We start from the raw sequence: 12,010 nt of genomic DNA, 5'->3' as shown, positions 1-12,010 counted from the left end.
ACACAGGAGCTCTGTATATAGTGTCAGTGTACAGGTAATACAGGGATCACCAGCTACATTATACACAGGAGCCCTGTATATAGTGTCATTGTACAGGTAATACAGTGATCACCAGTGACATTATACACAGGAGCTCTGTATATAGTCAGTGTACAGGTAATACAGTGATCACCAGTGACATTATACACAGGAGCTCTGTATATAGTGTCAGTGTACAGGTAATACAGGGATCGCTAGTGACATTATACACAGGAGCTCTGTATATAGTGTCACTGTACAGGTAATACAGGGATCGCTAGTGACATTATACACAGGAGCTCTGCATATAGTGTATAGTGTACAGGTAATACAGGGATCATCAGTGACATTATACACAGGAGCTCTTTATATAGTGTCAGTGTACAGGTAATACAGGGATCACCAGTGACATTATACACAGGAGCTCTGTATATAGTGTACAGGTAATACAGGGATCATCAGTGACATTATACACAGGAGCTCTGTATATAGTATATATTGTACAGGTAATACAGTGATCACCAGTGACATTATACACAGGGGCTCTGTATATAGTGTATAGTGTACAGGTAATACAGTGATCCCAAGTGACATTATACACAGGAGCTCTGTATATAGTGTATAGTGTACAGGTAATACAGTGATCACCAGTGACATTATGCACAGGAGCTCTGTATATAGTGTATAGTGTACAGGTAATACAGTGATCACCAGTGACATTATACACAGGAGCTCTGTATATAGTGTCACTGTACAGGTAATACAGGGATCGCTAGTGACATTATACACAGGAGCTCTGTATATAGTGTCACTGTACAGGTAATACAGGGATCGCTAGTTACATTATACACAGGAGCTCTGTATATAGTGTATAGTGTACAGGTAGTACAGGGATCATCAGTGACATTATACACAGGAGCTCTGTATATGGTGTCAGTGTACAGGTAATACAGGGATCATCAGTGACATTATACACAGGAGCTCTGTATATAGTGTATAGTGTACAGGTAATACAGGGATCACCAGTGACATTATACACAGGAGCTCTGTATATAGTGTATAGTGTACAGGTAATACAGGGATCATCAATGACATCATACACAGGTGCTCTGTATGTAGTGTCAGTGTAGAGGTAATACAGGGATCATCAATGACATTATACACAGGAGCTCTGTATATAGTGTCATTGTACAGGTAATAGAGGGATCGCTAGTGACATTATACACAGGAGCTCTGTATATAGTGTATAGTGTACAGGTAATACAGGGATCACCAGTGACATTATACACAGGAGCTCTGTATATAGTGTATAGTGTACAGGTAGTACAGTGATCACCAGTGACATTACACACAGGAGCTCTGTATATAGTGTATAGTGTACAGGTAATACAGGAATCATCAGTGACATTATACACAGGAGCTCTGTATATAGTGTTAGTGTACAGGTAATACAGGGATCACCAGTGACATTATACACAGGAGCTCTGTATATAGTGTATAGTGTACAAGTAATACAGGGATCACTAGTGACATTATACACAGGAGCTCTGTATATAGTGTCAGTGTACAGGTAATACAGGGATCACTAGTGACATTATACACAGGAGCTCTGTATATAGTGTTAGTGTACAGGTAATACAGTGATCACCAGTGACATTATACACAGGAGCTCTGTATATAGTGTATAGTATACAGGTAATATAGTGATCACCAGTGACATTACACACATGAGCTCTGTATATAGTGTATAGTATACAGGTAATACAGGGATCACTAGTGACATTATACACAGGAGCTCTGTATGTAGTGTACAGATAATACAGTGATCACCAGTGACATTATACACAGGAACTCTGTATGTAGTGTCAGTGTACAGGTAATACAGGGATCACCAGTGACATTATACACAGGAACTCTGTATGTAGTGTCAGTGTACAGGTAATACAGGGATCACCAGTGACATTATACACAGGAGCTCTGTATATAGTGTATAGTGTACAGATAATACAGGGATCACCAGTGACATTCTACACAGGAGCTCTGTATAAAGTGTATAGTGTACAAGTAATGCAGGGATCATCAATGACATTATACACAGGAGCTCTGTATAATGTGTATAGTGTACAGGTAATACAGGGATCACCAGTGACATTATACACAGGAGCTCTGTATATAGTGTATAGTGTACAGGTAATATAGGGATCACCAGTGACATTATACACAGGAGCTCTGTATATAATGTATAGTGTACAAGTAATGCAGGGATCATCAATGACATTATACACAGGGGCTCTGTATATAGTGTCAGTGTACAGGTAATACAGTGATCACCAGTGACATTATACACAGGAGCTCTGTATATAGCGTCAGTGTACAGGTAATACAGTGATCACCAGTGACATACACAGGAGCTCTGCATATAGTGTATAGTGTACAGGTAATACAGGGATCACCAGTGACATTATACACAGGAGCTCTGTATATAATGTATAGTGTACAAGTAATGCAGGGATCATTAATGACATTATACACAGGGGCTCTGTATATAGTGTCAGTGTACAGGTAATACAGTGATCACCAGTGACATTATACACAGGAGCTCTGTATATAGTGTCAGTGTACAGGTAATACAGTGATCACCAGTGACATACACAGGAGCTCTGTATATAGTATCAGTGTACAGGTAATACAGTGTTCATCAGTGACATTATACACAGGACCTCTGTATAAAGTGTATAGTGTACAGGTAATACAGGGATCACCAGTGACATTATACACAGGAGCTCTGTATATAGTGTCAGTGTACAGGTAATACAGTGATCACTAGTGACATTATACACAGGAGCTCTGTATATAATGTATAGTGTAAAGGTAATACAGTGATCACCAGTGACATTATACACAGGAGCTTTGTGTAACGGGTCTGGGAGGCGGAACCTCTGAGCAACTCTACAAGGGGGCGGTCCTTCTGAGGAAGCGGGTGGCTCCCAGGGAAGACGGGCAGGTACTCAGGGCAAGTGACAGGGACAGTCTCTGGGTAGACTAGCAGGCAGATAGCAGGTGAGCACTCCCAGGTGAGCGGGCTAGAGTCTCTGGACAGGCAGGTGGTCACGGCAAGTGACGGCAGAGCCTCCAGGTAGGCTAGCATGCAGTAAGCAGGTGAGCGCTCCCAGGTGAGTGGGCAAGAGTCTCTGGACTGGCAGGTGGTCACGGCAAGTGACGGCAGAGCCTCCAGGAAGTCTAGCAGGCAGGTAGCAGGTGAGCGCTCCCAGGTGAGCGGGCAAGAGTCTCTGGACTGGCAGGTGGTCACGGCAAGTGACGGCAGAGCCTCCAGGTAGGCTAGCAGGCAGGTAGCAGGTGAGCGCTCCCAGGTGAGCGGGCAAGAGTCTCTGGACTGGCAGGTGGGCACGGCAAGTGACGGCAGAGCCTCCAGGTAGGCTAGCAGGCAGGTAGCAGGTGAGCGCTCCCAGGTGAGCGGGCAGGCTGGTCCATAGACAGACTGACAGGTGTCGGAAGGCAGACCGTCGGACCGCAGGCTTGCAAGCAGGTAAGCGGATATCAGGCAGGTATCAAGCAGCAATCTAGCAGGTGACTGGCAACGGGACCTGAGGGCTGAAGCAGAGTGAAGGCTTTGCAACAACATTGCTCGGGCACCTCCATTTTGGAGGAGGTGCCTTATATATGGTGAGGTCCTCCGGCCATTGGCCGGGGACTCCTTAGGACGGCGCGCGCGGCCCCTCTAAGAGAGGGGGAGCGCGCGCGCGCCCTAAGCACAGTGGCCGGGAAGCAGCGCGCGCTGCCAGCAGAGCGGGAGGAGGACGCCGGGCACAGAGTGGAGAGGTGAGGGGAACAGCGTCCCTGCCTAGCAGGAGGCAGGGACGCCGACGCTACACTTTGCATATAGTGTCAGTGTACAGGTAATACAGGGATCACCAGTGACATTATACACAGGAGCTCTGTATTTATTGTATAGTGTACAGGTAATACAGTGATCACCAGTGACATTAAACACAGGAGCTCTATATATAGTGTCAGTGTAAAGGTAATTCAGGGATCACCAGTGATATTATACACAGGAGCTCTGTATATAGTGTATAGTGTACAGGTAATACAGGGATCACCAGTGACATTATACACAGGAGCTTTGTATATAGTGTATAGTGTACAGGTAATACAGGGATCACCAGTGATATTATACACAGGAGCTCTGTATATAGTGTATAGTGTACAGGTAATACAGTGATCACCAGTGACATTATACACAGGAGCTCTGTATATAGTGTATAGTGTACAGGTAATACGGTGGTCACCAGTGATATTATACACAGGAGCTCTGTATATAGTATCAGTGTACAGGTAATACAGTGATCACCAGTGACATTATACACAGGAGCTCTGTGTATGGTGTCAGTGTACAGGTAATATAGGGATCACCAGTGATATTATACACAGGAGCTCTGTATATAGTGTATAGTGTACAGGTAATACAGTGATCACCAGTGACATCATACACAGGAGCTCTGTATATAGTGTCAGTGTACAGGTAATAAAGTGATCACCAGTGACATTATACACAGGAGCTCTGTATATAGTCAGTGTACAGGTAATACAGTGATCACCAGTGACATTATACACAGGAGCTCTGTATATAGTGTATAGTGTACAGGTAATACAGGGATCACCATTGACATTATACACAGGAGCTCTGTATATAGTGTCAGTGTACAGGTAATACAGGGATCACTAGTGATGTTATACACAGGAGCTCTGTGTATAGTGTCAGTGTACAGGTAATACAGGGATCACCAGTGACATTATACACAGGAGCTCTGTATATAGTGTCAGTGTACAGGTAATACAGGGATCACTAGTGATATTATACACAGGAGATCTGTATATAGTGTATAGTGTTCAGGTAATACAGTGATCACCAGTGACATTATACACAGGAGCTCTGTATATAGTGTCAGTGTACAGGTAATACAGGGATCACCAGTGACATTATACACAGGAGCTCTGTATATAGTGTATAGTGTACAGGTAATACAGGGATCACCAGGAACATTATACACAGGAGCTCTGTATATAGTGTATAGTGTACAGGTAATACAGGGATCACCAGTGACATTATACCCAGGATCTCTGTATATAGGTAACAGGTAATAAAGTGATCGCCATTGACATTATACACAGGACCGCTGTAGATAGTATACAGTGTAAATTGTTACGCAAAAAAAAGAAAAAAAATGTCTCGCATACCTTTAGTATTAGATTAATGTACAGGTGCACAAATACGCTACGTGGCCAATCAACAAATATATATATACACTGCGCATCAGGCCACAGTGATTGATGAATTAATGAACTCTGCTATTGCTGTAAATTTTAAAAACATGAGTTACTTAGTTAGCGTTTTTGATTAAAAAGCGTAAAAGCCATCCAAGATATACCTAAATATGGACGGTCCCTATCACTAATGACCTAACTCTCCATGTGCCAAGCTTTCTTCTTCACCTCTAAAATTCTTCTTTGTGCCATCACACATAAATAATGTCCATATTTGTGCTCAAACACAGCTGTACTATCCCCTATGGTACCCATACAATAGTAACGTACACCTTTTATGTCTTGATACAGTTGGAATGTTGAAAATTGTGATTGTGGCCCCATAAATTAGTAATTAATAATGTATCATGGGGGGGGGGATTTTTAATTATTTGGGCCACAAAAAGGGCATTGTTAATGTCCCCCATTATTACCTCATACATCAATAATGTATTCCCATATAGCACAATGTTCCCCATTGTGGCCTCTAATATAGTAATAATGTCCCCTTCTATTAACATGATATAGTATGACTCCCCCATTGAGGCCCACATACAGTATTATTTCTCCCTCTGTGGACCCCATACAGTATGTCTTCCTCTGTGGCCACCATACTTTATAAGATCTCCCTCTCTGTCCCTCATAAGTATAATGAGGACAACGTGTTTAGAGTGGACAGAGGAGTCTGGAAAGAATTCAAGGTTCTGGAGGAGAAATTACATCTAGACCACCCAGAAGGTTTTGAAGATGAAAGTTGTCTGGAGGATACAGATAACCCTATAGGGGGGACAGAGGAGTGTGTTGGAGACAAAGGGTTCTAGAGGGTCAGAGAGGTCTGGTGAAGGTAGAGGGGTCTGGAAGGGTCAGAGAGGTCTGGTGAAGGTAGAGGGGTCTGGAAGGGTCAGAGAGGTCTGGTGAAGGTAGAGGGGTCTGGAAGGGTCAGAGAGGTCTGGTGAAGGTAGAGGGGTCTGGAAGGGTCAGAGAGGTCTGGTGAAGGTAGAGGGGTCTGGAAGGGTCAGAGAGGTCTGGTGAAGGTAGAGGGGTCTGGAAGGGTCAGAGAGGTCTGGTGAAGGTAGAGGGGTCTGGAAGGGTCAGAGAGGTCTGGTGAAGGTAGAGGGGTCTGAAAGGGTCAGAGAGGTCTGGTGAAGGTAGAGGGGTCTGGAAGGGTCAGAGAGGTCTGGTGAAGGTAGAGGGGTCTGGAAGGGTCAGAGAGGTCTGGTGAAGGTAGAGGGGTCTGGAAGGGTCAGGGAGGTCTGGTGAAGGTAGAGGGGTCTGGAAGGGTCAGAGAGGTCTGGTGAAGGTAGAGGGGTCTGGAAGGGTCAGAGAGATCTGGTGAAGGTAGAGGGGTCTGGAAGGGTCAGAAATCTCTTGCTTGTGGGAAGGACAGTCATGGTATAGTACAGAGGTCCACAATGATAGTAACAGATAAGATCTCATCAGTATTGCTCAGTACCTGCATATTGTCAGATGGGTGGTGTTCGATATCCAGATCTGACATGGATATAGACTTTAACCTTCTTCTGCCCGACTGGAACAAACAAAAAAAGAAGTTTTGTAAAAGTATCATTACTATTAATATTACATTTCAACACAGTCTTGTTATTACTTAATATACATTATCTCTAATATTATCGCAGTCTTATTGTTGCTTATGACTTTCACCTTGTATATAATTTATCAGTCTGATTATTATAACATGCTATCAGTGAGATCATTAATAGTCATCTGACGAAGGTTCTGCGGTTGAATGCACTTGGGCAAATTATCAAGATTTGCTGCTGGCAGCTCCTGTGTAATCACCAGCCAATGATGGCCCATGTGCTTTATGTAGACAGGTCAAGAGACACTACCAGCAGCTACTGTGTAATCACCGACCAATGATGGCCCATGTGCTTTATGGAGACACTACCAGCAGCTACTGTGTAATCACCGACCAATGACGTCCCTGATGTGCTCGAAGGAGACAAGTACAGAGAGGCTGCCGGCAGCTCCTGTGTAACATCGACCAATCACGTCCCTGATGTGCCCGATGGAGACAAGTCCAGAGAGGCTGCCGGCAGCTCCTGTGTAATCACTGATCAATAACATCCCCGATGTGCTCGATGGAGACAAGTCCAGAGACGCTGCTGGCAGCTCCTGTGTAACATCGGCCAATCATGTCCCTGATGTGCCCGATGGAGACAAGTCCCGAGAGGCTGCCGGCAGCTCCTGTTTAATCACTGACCAATGACGTCCCCGATGTGCTCGATGGAGACAAGTCCGGAGACGCTGCCAGCAGCTCCTGTGTAATCACCGACCAATGATGTCCCAGCTTCTGTGTAATTACTGACTAATGACGTCCCTGACATGCTCGATGGAGACAAGTCTGGAGACTGTCAGCAGCTCCCGTGTAATCACCAACCAATGACGTCCCTGACGTGCTCGATCGAGACAAGTACGAAGACTGCCAGCATCTCCCATGTAATCACCAACCAATGACGTCCCTGATGTGCTCGATGGAGACAAGTCCGGAGACTGACGGCATCCCCCGTGTAATCACTGACCAATGACGTCCCTGATGTGCTCGATGGAGACAAGTCCGGAGACTGACGGCATCCCCCGTGTAATCACTGACCAATGACGTCCCTGACGTGCTCGATGGAGACAAGTCTGAAGACGCTGTTGGCAGCTCCTGTGTAATCACCAACCAATGTATCATAGAAAATATTAAAAATGTCTGAAGTCGCTCACCCACCTCCCTCCTTTTCCCTCTGTCATTTGCAATCTGAGCTGACACTTAGATGTAGGATTGTACAATAGATTGGTACAGGTAGGAAATTATTTAACCAGGTTAATTAACATGCAAGAGCTTCTTGTAGGAGAAAGAGCTATAGAATTGACAGGTAATTGAGACTTCAGAGAGTTGGACAACCATAGAAACGTGTGTTGACACACAGTTTAACATATGGGCCAGGTGATTGAATGTGTATTGAGTATAGATAAAGACTATACATTGAATAGATAGAAAACCACTTGTTAAGGATCAAAATGAATGTCTCCTACTCTTTAGCACAGCTATTGTCCTCCCCAGGTGCACATTCCTTTCATCCCCAGGTATCTGCTGGACGCTGATACACCAAAAGCAAATATAGAATAGGGGAATTTCTATACGTACAATTGTGATGAGACATATATTTTTAACGGCAGGGCTAATTGGAGAACAATATGCATATTTTTTCATATCTGTGACACCTGCCGATAAGCCGTAAATCAACAGTGAAAAGATAATTGACAACAGCTATGCCATGTTTGGTCTATAAGTAAAGATAAAATCTCGATGAATGTCAGGTATTCCACAGGGACGACACCGGGGAGATCACACGTCACTGTGTCGTCACTCTGTCAGGATTTCGTCAGAGATCCGCGAGCACACGGTCCCCACTACTCACTCGGAGGTATTGGCAAGCGACCAGTGAGCGTTTAGCGTCACACCTCCTGACTCCAACACATAGAATATGGGTACACGCCCCCCGTACGGTCACTGTCAGCTTCATAATAGCCCAATTATTATAACGCTCTGCCACCACCGGCCAGATTTGGAATATATACAGGCCTGGTCGGACGCCTGCGTTCTGGTAGCGTATATGGCTTTGGGGGAGGGAACGATTACAGAGCAAAAGAAACAGAACTATTAAATTTTATATTTAATCCAAAACGGGGGCAGTGTTAAGAAAAATATACAAGGATTTTACAAAGGGGACATTTACAGTTCAGAACAGACAGTTGCAGAAAACAAACAGGATTACAGAAGAAACTTAATATAGAGTTCGCGGAGATGAATCAGTATAGCTGGAGGAGGGGCACCCCGATTTGATTTGAGCGTTATCGAACACGATCCGTTGCTTATAGTATCTATACCCCCCTGGCAATGAATACTGATCGATCTTCCATCGGTTCTCTTATGCCGAATGGGAAGATCGATCCACACACCCCTGTGATGACATCATGTGGGCTTGGGTTCCACACTTCATGTTTGTATTAAAAACCTGTTTTTTGGGATAACTTATCGCTCGTTGATTGCAGAAGCCTGCAAATGACGCCATCTTTTTCGTTATGATTTTACCTTCATTTAGTGACCACGCATGGCGCAGATTTGATCCGTTATTCTAGTCTGGTGCTTTTGCGCTACAGCTCCACGGAGGGGTTTACGGCTATGAAAAAATGAGCCTCTTGTTCCTTGGCTGACCCTGCCACTAAAAATATGGGTCCCATTATTATCAGCATTATGGAACTTTAGTTATTCTATATTTAGTTTCAGCTCCGAAGAGCCTGGAGACTTATGTTAAACTTTCTTTGAAGTTCTGGGAATTAAATTTCAACAGTTATCTGTAAATTGTCACAAGCCTGCGTCCAATTACCTCCTGCTTCTGCCAGGGAGAAAGCTGCTCGCATTTTAATTGGCTTTGGAGTAACACCTCTTGGCTGCCAGCGTTTGTGCTGAGATTTACATGGAGACAGCTCTTGTACTGACAAATGGTCGATTGCTAGCTCCTGTCTTGTGACAAAAGGGGGATAAGGGAGGGGTGAGAGGCCAGATTCTAAATATCTTCTTAATATCTATGACAGGGGAGAAGAAAAGTTTCTCAATTTTTCTATGACAATGAAAAATATGTCATCAATCTCTATCTTCCGCGATCATCCGGCGAGGAGTTATCGCATAAGTTGGGGATTTCATAACATTATGAAGGGCTGAGACCAGCCCACAAGCCTGTCCACGTAAGGTCATCACGGGGGAGTGCGTGGGTGGGATTCAGGGGCTGATAAAAGATGAAGCCGAGTTATGATCTGGGTTTGTGCTGAGAGACACATTTTTTCATGTATGAGGGGACCCCGATCACGAAGTGGCCTATTGAAGTGCTCTCCTTCGGCTAAACTGAATCGTCTCTGCGATCGGTATAGTAAGTTCTTCTGTTGATCCCTTTTATTTTCTGTGACTGTATATGCTGTATTGTTTTGTCCCCTTTGTAAAATCTTTTGGATATTTTTTCATAAATTCTGCCTCCATTTGGATTAAATATAAAATGTAATAGTTTGTGTTTCTTTTGTTCTGTAATCGTGCCTCGCCCAACGCCACACGCTATCAGGTTCCAGGCGTCCAATCATCCTGTATTGGAAAACTGATTGGTGGTGGCAGCTAATAATAGCAGTGATCGTACGAGGGTATATACATATATTCTATGTGTTTCAATCCGGAGGTGTATATACCATATGCTCACTGTTAGTTTTCCGATAACCAATTAGTGAGAACAGCCGGTGGCCTCCTCGGTGGATTGTCGGCCAATTGCGTAATTTTCTGGACGATAGGGGGCAGCAGAGAGCTGTTCGTTCCAAAGATCACAGCTGTCGGTTCTGTGTGACCTTCCCGGGCTTCCGATATTCTTTACAGATACTGTTTGAAAAAGTGCTAAAAAAAGAAAAAAAAATAATAATCTAGAAAAACATTGAATGTTGAGATGCTGGTGCTATCCCAAAAAAACTGAAGAGAACTATGACGCAAAATAAAAAATACCAAATAAAGAGATTAAAATATGAAGAAAATAATAGTGAGAATCTCAACAAGAAGGACGCTGAATACCTGAGCTAGGATTTACATAAGCAAGAGACACAGATCGTAGCTAAATAGGACAGGGGAATGATACAATGCAAGTGCCTAAGGCAAAACATGCGTCGGGGTCGGGGTGTAGGGACACAGATCTACAGATCTCACTGCACGGGATACATCTGATGAAGAGACCTCAGCAGTCTGTAGCGCCTCTTTGGCACATGAATTATTTTATTATTGTAGCCATTAAAAGGTCTCATAACTACAAGATTATTATTTTGTTTCTTGCACTGAGAACAATCAATCTTTCTATACAGGATACAACACAAAGTAGCAGCGACCTGTGTGCACCGTGACGCCCACACCCTGCCACATAGTGGGTGTGCAGAGGGGAAGAAGGCTCCAACGTTTTTTGGTTTTCACATGGAGCCCACAGACTCCCTCCTGCATGATACATGACTTCATAATCCCTGCTGTTCCCCAAGTGACCATATAATAACAGTCTCCATGAGGTCTCCAGGTCTGGATTTCACCCTCCAGCTCTGGATTTCACCCTCTGTCACTCACCTTGCTTGGATCTTCCCCGACGTTTTCCCACTGTTCGTCTCTGTTGGGCAAAGATTCCAAACTTTCAGATGAATCGTCGACCCGCAGACCGGACCCCTTTGTCCTGGAATCATCGTCCCCCATTTTGCTGCTAGAGAATGAGGAGATTGAGAAGCTGCAGCCTGCAAGAAGTAAAGAGGCAAAAAGCAATTGTGCAATATGTGATTATGTGATCAGCGAAGAAGGAGGAGGAGGAGGAGGGGGTGAAATATGAAGCTTTGAGGAGTTTTTTTTAAAGGGAAATTCCACTTGCAGCTAATGCGTGTGAGTTTGATACAACTTTCCAATATGTTTTCTTTATAAGCACCCCAGGTCTTTTCAGATCTCTGCTTGTTGTCCATTACGAGGAACCTTTAATGTTTACATCCACTCACCTATATGGTGACAATGAGCTGAGGGCACCCCGCAGCCTGGTCACATGTCCACACCGCACCACCTGCTGCCACCACTCACCTACAGGCTGACAATGAGCTGAGGGCA

At 44.3% G+C, this 12,010-nt stretch overlaps 1 protein-coding gene across 2 annotated transcripts in view; it reads right to left on the bottom strand.

Moving 5' to 3' along the window:
* The window catches only part of LOC141258678 (uncharacterized), an 80,669-nt gene extending 68,951 nt beyond the window's left edge, over positions 1-11,718 (bottom strand). For both annotated transcript variants that reach the window (XM_073673668.1, XM_073673669.1), the window contains exons 1-2: positions 11,492-11,718; positions 6,797-6,871 (exon numbers count right to left, since the gene is read on the bottom strand). In XM_073673668.1, coding sequence (XP_073529769.1) covers positions 6,797-6,871; positions 11,492-11,614 — 198 coding nt within the window. In that variant the 5' untranslated portion in view covers positions 11,615-11,718. The remainder of the gene's footprint in view (positions 1-6,796; positions 6,872-11,491) is intronic.
* Positions 11,719-12,010: the final 292 nt, after the last annotated feature.

Source organism: Phyllobates terribilis, unplaced genomic scaffold, assembly GCF_046119375.1.
Source record: "Phyllobates terribilis strain yellow unplaced genomic scaffold, ASM4611937v1 Scaffold_3__8_contigs__length_932513732, whole genome shotgun sequence".
In the NCBI taxonomy this organism is placed as follows: domain Eukaryota; kingdom Metazoa; phylum Chordata; class Amphibia; order Anura; family Dendrobatidae; genus Phyllobates; species Phyllobates terribilis.
This window is presented reverse-complemented; position numbering and strand designations above follow the sequence as displayed.